Raw genomic sequence first — 7853 nt, forward strand, 5'->3', positions numbered from 1 at the left:
TGTTTTGTTTTTGTTTCAATGTTATTTTTGATTAATATCTGTTATTTTTTCAGTAAATGCCCATCAGATATGCTAAATCGATCGATCGATGCTGGATTAGTTTGTGTGGTTTAATGATATTTTTGACACATTATATGTTTCTAATTATATTTTTAGAAAAAGAGAAAATGTGAAATTAGTTTATTTTTCTAGCCCGTTTTACAAACTACATATCCGTTACGCGGAAGTGGTCTTGACGAATCAGAGCTCGCGGTCTCATCCGGGAACTCGAGGCTGCTAAGGACGCGCTAGCGAGCTATCTTCTTTAGCTAGAACAGTCAATCATTGTCGCTTTTAATTTATCGAAACTATGACTTAAACTTTAAAAAAATGAAATGATCGACAAGAAACATCACTGTTTTGTTGAGCGAGCATTTTTTATGAGAGTGGTGGATTGTGGGAAATGCAGTTTCATGTAGTAAAGTCCCCCTGACTGTAATGGAGTCACTTCCGGGATCCGCTGATGATGACGCAATCTTGCGTTTTTCATGTGTGCCGCACGCGCTCCACGTGGAACGGTGTTTCCCCAATAACAGAAAAAAGCACACATTCATACAGAGACGGAGGGATGGAGGGATGGAGGGATGATCTGTCCATCATCTTAAACTGATGCAACACCGCAGACCCAGGGCAGGATGAGTTCATCTCGAGTTTTATTTCATCCTCATAATCATCATCATCATCTCTGCACAGTAAGTGTGTGTGTGTGTGTGTGTGTTTAAATAAGAGTTCTGCACTGAAGTGTTCTCAGGTTCTGATTGGTTCAGGATGTGTACATTAATGCATGCTGATTTGCATGAATTTGCATATGTGAATCTGAAATGATGCATCATCTGGTGAGTTGATCATGTTTATGGGTTTTTATGGAAGTGAGCACCTTTGAGAAATGAGCACAGGTTCTCTTTGCTGAACAGCAGAGACGTAATTTTGGAGAAAATAATAAAATAATAAGAAAGTTGTAATTAATATGTTATAAATATTAATAACAAAGGCATCGCTGGTGCTGCAAACAATTTAATAAATTATTAAACCACCTGAGATGGTTATTATTAGTAGTATCATCAGTGTTTTATAACAGATATCTGCTGAAATAAATCACACAAATCAGCTTTAACCTAACCTCTCTGACCTTCTCGCCTTCACCACATGACCTTTGACCTTTGACTTTGATCAGATTTTCTCTCTTCTGGTTTGTATCTGTATAGAAACAAAGCTGAGAGCAGCAGCCGTGTTTATTCTGTAGTGTTCAGGGAAACTTAGCATGGTGTGATGATTAGATTAAAACTAAAACAAACCTGCCAGTGTTTGTACAGCAGTGCTGGATCACACACACACACACACACACACACACACACACACACACAGTGTGAGTGTGTGTGAACGCTCTGTTCATTTGTTTTAAAGTGTTAAACTGAAAACTGCAAGCAAGGAAACCTTTATTTGGTTTATTTGATTTATTTTAGTTTTCTTTCTCACGCACTAAAATACAACATTAATATTTTGTATAAAAACGGTTTTACGACACAAAGTCTAGACATCAGATATTCCTGAATCTGAATGGGAGGAAATTCCCTGTGCAGCACGTTCCAGTGAGTCGAGCTGGGAATTGCTTCTGTGAATTGCAGCTGTGTGTGTGCCGCGCAGTTCCTCATCGATCATTCAGTTTATCCTGAAAATGAATCTGAAATGATGAAAAACAGGTAAAGGAGAAATAAGAGGGTTTTTTTTTAACATTTTCTGTGCATGTAAGTTCTTCTAAATAAATAATGTATGAGTCTCATCTAAAAATGTCATCAGAAACATTTACAATATAAAACTGAGATTTTCTCTCTCTCGCTCCCTCTGTCTCTCTCTCTCTGTCTCGCTCCCTCTGTCTCTCTCTCTCTCTCTCACTCCCTCTGTCTCTCTCTCTGTCTCTCTCTCTGTCTCTCTCTCTCTCTCTCTCTCTCTCCCTCTGTCTCTCTCTCTCTCTCTCTCTGTCTCTCCCTCTCTCTCTCTCCCTCTCTCTCTCTCTCTCTCTCTCTCTCTCTCTGTCTATCTCTCTTCAGCTCTATTAGATACAGAAGCTGATTCGCTGCAGGGGTTCCTGGTTGCCATGGCGATGTCTCCTCACCCCGCTGTGCAGGCTGTTATAGACCTGTCTGCTGGAGCCATAGGTACGAGTCTTACTGACCTCACACTCCTGAGAATCTGAACCAGGAGTCAGGAATCAGTGACTCACGAGTCAAATTCATGATTCAGTCAGATCCCTGAGTCAGATTCTCTCTCTCTCTCTCTCTCTCTCTCTCTGTGCAGGAGGGATGGCGTGTGTGTTCAGTGGACAGTCGTTGGACACAGTGAAGGTGAAGATGCAGTCGTTTCCGTCTCTCTATCGGGGATTTCTGCACTGTTTGGTCTCCACCTACAGGCAGGTGGGTATCAGGGGGCTGTACCGGGGGACCACGCCCGCTCTGATGGCCAACATGGGCGAGAACTCCGTGCTCTTCATGTGCTACGGCTTCTGCCAGGAGATGGTGCGGCGAGTGTGTGGCCTCGACAGGAGCGCCGCCCTCAGGTGAGCCGCTCACGGGGAACAGGCAGGAGGGAGAAGTTTGGGATGAAGATTTGAGATAATTTAAAGGATATTAGGCAAAGAAGAGGGGCATTCTGGGATACCGGAGCATCCGAGTGACCAAAAACACAACTTCTTCACTAGATCCTGCCACTCTGTGGAGAAGTGAAATGTTTAAATGATATAGAGTGAGTAGAGAATACCCAGAATGCTCTGTTTCTCCCTGTCTGTCTTTCTGCAGTGATATACAGAAGGCGTGCGCTGGCTCTGTAGCCTCCTTCTTTTCCTCCTTTGTTTTGTGCCCTACGGAGTTAGTGAAGTGCAGACTGCAGGTGATGAATGAGATGGCCACCTCGGGGAAGATCTCTTCCACACACACGTACACACAATTTCTCTTTATTTCTCTTTATTTTATTACTTTATCACTACAGTACCCGCAGTGATGTCTCCGTTCTGGGCCCTGGATCGCGACGTGGCATTTCCGAGCGTTGTGATTGGTCGCCTTGCACCGAGACACTGAACCTGATGAACTTTAATAATAAATAATTCATTCCACCAGCTACACGATCAGAGGTTCACAATAAACACAGCTCATCATCTCAGTTCATCTTAACGGTGTGAAACGTTTCCTGAATTTCATTCTCAGAGTGCGTCATGAGCGGGTCTGCTCGCTTTATAACTTTTATAAACACACGCAGTTCTGTCTGGAGTCTCGCTACAGCAGCGTGGGTTTTAAAGCTGCTCTGTAACCTGTACCGTATTCAGCGTAAAATCCCCAAACTGTATCACCACAAAGAAAAAAACAATAATACACACACGCAGTTAATAGTGTGACCTCTAGGTGGAGCTGTTGGTCTTTTCTGATACATTTCTATCGTGAATTTTTCCGATTTTTGTTTGTCATTAGAGATATCTGCAGTTTGTGATGAGTAATCTGGAGCTTCTGTTATGTGATTAAACTGTATGTGATCACATGACACACACCTACACACACAGTGAGCTCCGTTTACTGCGCGTTTGCTGCTAAACGATATTTTAAGTTTCATTAAAGTTGTAAAATGATCAGATTTAATATGAGGATGTGTGCAGATTCAACTCTGACACTGCAGCCCTGATCACCGACCAATCAGAACGCTCGGAATGGCACTATAATGGCAGCCAATCACAATGTTTGGAAAGTTTACATCAGATTCTGTATGTAGAGTGAATTTAACAGTCCACGGGCTGCGTCCCAAATCACACCTGCCACTCTAAAGTGCACTTTAAATTCTGGTTCCTACGGTAACCTGTGGTGGTTCTGTCTCTCTCTCTCTCTCTCTCTCTCTCTCTCTCTCTGTAGCTCAGTGTGGTCAGTAATAAAGTCCATCATGAAGGCTGAGGGTCCCTCTGGGTTTTTTCAGGGTCTCACTCCGACCATCGCCAGAGAGGTGCCGGGATACTTCTGCTTCTTCGGCGCATATGAATTCTGTCGCTCCGTCTTCTCCAAACGCCTGCAGTGCAGCAAAGACGACATCGGTACACACACACACACACACACACACACACACACATACACACACACACACACACACACACACAGATGGGTTAATGGGTGAAAACAGCTTTTCAACATTGGTCCATAACTCTGTGTGTGTGTGTGTGTGTGTGTGTGTGTGTGTGTGTAGGTGGTGTCCCCACCATGCTGAGTGGCGGTGTGGGCGGAGCATGTCTCTGGTTGGTGATTTATCCCATGGACTGTGTGAAGTCGAGGATCCAGGTGATGTCCATGACACAAAGTCAGGCTGGATTTTACAAAACCTTCACACACATCTTCAGGACTGAAGGTGAGTCACTAATAATAATAATAATAATAATAACAATAATAAACAACATGTTGCTGCTTAAACAAGTGACAATGATATGATGTTACTTTAACACTTTAACTCTCTCTCTCTCTGTCTCTCTTTCTCTCTGTCTGTCTCACTCTCTATGCCTCTCTCTCTCTCACTCTGTCTGTCTCTCTCACTCACTCTCTCTACCTCTCTCTCTCTCTCTCGCTCTGCTTGCCTCTCTCTCTGTATCTCTCACTCACTCTCTCTCTCTCTGTCACTCTCTCTCTGTCTCTCTCTCTCTGCCTGCCTGTCTCTCTCTCTCTCTCTCTCTCTCTCTGCCTCTCTCTCTCCCTCTCTCTCTGCCTGCCTGTCTCTCTCTCTCTCTCTCTGCCTCTCTCTCTCTCTCTCTCTCTCTCTGCCTGCCTGTCACTCTCTCTCTGTCTCTCTCTCTCTGCCTGCCTGTCTCTCTCTCTCTCTCTCTCTCTCTCTCTCTCTCTCTCTCGCTGTAGGTGTGAGAGCTCTGTATTCAGGTCTCACTCCTACGATGATCCGGACGTTTCCGGCGAACGGCGCTCTCTTCCTGGGTTATGAAGCAAGTCGCAAACTGATGATGTCACAGTTCAACAGCTGATCTGCTGCTCTTCTACACACACACACACACACACACACGCACGCACACACACACACAGAGCTTTATATATTGTATAGCTGCTTTCATTACTCAGCGATCAAACACTAATCTGAGTGACTAGAGCAGTGATGCTAGTGTTAATGATTATATCTGTTTAGGTCTCAGTATTAGCCGCTAAAGAGCTCTTGTTAATCCAGACTAACACACTGTGGAGCTGATGTTTATTTCTGCTCTCGCTGTTCTTGGTGCCTTTGCTCCAGACGTTTTAGTCTACCTCAGAGGCCATGTCCCAAATCAGCACATTTCACCCCAAGTGTGACTTGTTGAGTGTGTGTAGTGTTTTTGAGGCCTCGGTGCTGCAGTGTGTTGACCGGGCCGGTGTGACGTGGACAGCTTTCTAGTTCCAGAAGAACACTTTTAATGAACATTTATTTTAAATGAGGAATTTAAACCCAGTTGTTTCGGGGCTGAGATTCCCAGAAGGCATTGCAGCATGGTAGAGCAAGCATTGAACACTATCTCTCTCTCTCTCTCTCTCTCTTTCTCTCTCTCTCTCAGCTCACATGATTTTAACTTTGCAATGATTTTTGGGAAAAACTCAGCCTCGTACTGTTACCTGTTAATAAAGCGTTTTACCTTTTACTGAAACGCAGCCGTGCAGCTGTGAAGTTTTTAAAAACATGACTTTATTGTCATTTGATGTGCCATTAACACTAAAGGAAAAAATTGTTTGCACATTTTCTAATGACTGAAGTGTTGTTTTGTGTGAGAATAAATCACATACTTTAGAAACATGTGTTTGTTATTTAAATTTACTCACAGCAGTGTTTCATTTGTGTCTAAATGTCTAAAAATAGCCTTTGTTTCAATTTTGACAAAATAAAAAAAAATCTATGAAAGTATGAAAAGTATAAAAACAGGGCTATAGTGTTCCTCAGTGGCTAACATGCTAACACTGAATAGCAAACAGATCTGCTATTTATACAAAAAAAAAAAAATTTAACTAGTGTGTGTAAAATATAATTATTGTGAAAATGTGACCTACTGTAGCTTATTTATACATAATATAATACTTAATAAGAATCCTCAGTGTCCAAATCCCACCTTCACTGCTAGCATGCAGGCTAATCAATCAGCTAAACAGCTGCTAATCAAGCTAATCCTCACAGCTGAATATTTACAAGACGATCTCATGATCAAGCTCGGAGTTATTTTTAAACAGATAATCTTAGCTTTAATTTAAAAAAAAAAAGACAACACCATCATCCCAAAAATGTGTTAGCAAACTGTAAATCTGACTTCATAAACTAGCCAGCCAGTGAGCTAGCGTAGGAGAGAATTAGCATTCCTCAACATTCATCCTGTCACTGAATAGCCTACAAAGTCAATAGCCTACAAACATATAAGTTTAACATCTAAATGTAAACATTTATAATCAATAAATAGTTTATTAGTTGTTTCTGTCATTATCTGTTCATCTGTTATTAATTAGCTTTCAGAAATTAGCCAGATATTAGCTGAAATATTCAATATATGCTTTAATAATCACTAAACCAACCATTTAAATAGCACCAAGCAATTACATTTGCACTTATAAAGGATTATAACTCATGATTAAGTGCTAATTGATTTATTACAGTGCTTTGGGTAAAGTATGTGTTCATGATTTGTGTTATAATGATGTGATAATGTACAAAAACACACCAAGACTGAACCCTAAACACACCAGAATATAAACAGGTTTATTAATCAAAAGATGAAAAGATTACAACATGTTCAACCATCAACAATAAAAATGTAAAAAGCCACAAATTTGTCAGTAAATAAAACAATCAGGCAGATTAATGCTAATGCTGCAGAGCGTCATCTTCATTTTACGTCTTTATTACACTCTGATAGATTTGATTTATTTGATTTATTAACACGTTATTAACACACTTTACAGTCAGGTTAGCTCGTTAATCGTGTGTGGGATGAAAAGCTGATTCCAATCACGCTAGATTGGACTCGTTAGGGCTCGTTGGGTGACGTGCGCACTTACAGAGGCTGAAACACACACAACACAAACAGATCAATCCAAACTAATTATATTATGCAGTGGATACACTCACCGGCCACTTTAATAGGAACACCTGTACATCCGCTTCTCCATGCAAATGATCGAATCAGCTAATCATGCAGATCCAGGTCAAGAGCTTCCGTTAATGTTCACAACAATCATCAGAATGAGGAAAAATCTCAGTGATCTCAGTAACGCTGACCATGACTAGGTGGTTGGTGCCAGTTTGAGTATTTCAGGAACAGGAATCTGAGGCTACAGTGGACACACACTCACCCACACTGGACTGATGAGGATTGGAAAAAAACTCAGATAAAGTTTGTCCAATCTTCAGGTGTCACCAAAAACCCTGTCACATTCAGTTTTTTCCACACTGTGATGTTTAATGTGAACACGAACTGAAGCCCTTGACCTGTATCTGCTTTGTTCTGCTGACACATGATTGGATGATTGTGTGTGTGTATGTGTGTGTGTGTGTGTTTCTGTTTTGTTCTCTCTCACCCCTTTCTCGACGCAGGCTCCACAGATGCAGCCGATGAGGCCGTTGATCATCTGCGATGCACACAGGATGAGCTGCAGAGCGCTGCAGACGAGCAGAGTGGAGAACAGACCGATGTTAAACTCCACCACACCCTTCGGCTCCGTACACAAATACCACAAATTCTGGTTTTTCAGGTAACTCTCTGACCTGAAGGAGAGAGAGAGAGAGAGAGAGAGAGAAAGACTTCTTTAAGTGTAATGGGTACAGAGTTATAAATATAA

General features: G+C 41.8%; 2 protein-coding genes across 3 annotated transcripts in view; one reads left to right on the top strand and one right to left on the bottom strand.

Annotated features, from left to right (window-relative positions):
• Positions 1–245: 245 nt before the first annotated feature.
• Positions 246–5824, top strand: slc25a15b (solute carrier family 25 member 15b). Of its 2 annotated transcripts, XM_034300884.2 has the most exons (7): positions 255–731; positions 2088–2195; positions 2335–2593; positions 2832–2969; positions 3930–4105; positions 4255–4413; positions 4911–5824. In XM_034300884.2, exons 2-7 carry the CDS (start codon positions 2135–2137, stop codon positions 5030–5032), a joined length of 915 nt encoding a protein of 304 aa, XP_034156775.1. In that variant the 5' UTR covers positions 255–731; positions 2088–2134; the 3' UTR covers positions 5033–5824. The 2 variants fall into 2 exon arrangements, with proteins under 2 accessions (XP_034156777.1, XP_034156775.1); XM_034300886.2 differs by lacking the exon at positions 2832–2969 and having other exon boundaries at positions 246–731.
• A 925-nt stretch (positions 5825–6749) lies between these two features.
• The window catches only part of tm4sf21a (transmembrane 4 L six family member 21a), a 6459-nt gene continuing 5355 nt past the window's right edge, over positions 6750–7853 (bottom strand). The window contains exons 4-5 of the mRNA XM_053230604.1: positions 7593–7779; positions 6750–7078 (exon numbers count right to left, since the gene is read on the bottom strand). Of these exons, the coding sequence (XP_053086579.1) occupies positions 7070–7078; positions 7593–7779 (196 nt within the window). The 3' untranslated portion in view covers positions 6750–7069. The remainder of the gene's footprint in view (positions 7079–7592; positions 7780–7853) is intronic.

The sequence above is a fragment of the Pangasianodon hypophthalmus genome, chromosome 27 (assembly GCF_027358585.1).
Source record: "Pangasianodon hypophthalmus isolate fPanHyp1 chromosome 27, fPanHyp1.pri, whole genome shotgun sequence".
NCBI classification, from domain to species: domain Eukaryota; kingdom Metazoa; phylum Chordata; class Actinopteri; order Siluriformes; family Pangasiidae; genus Pangasianodon; species Pangasianodon hypophthalmus.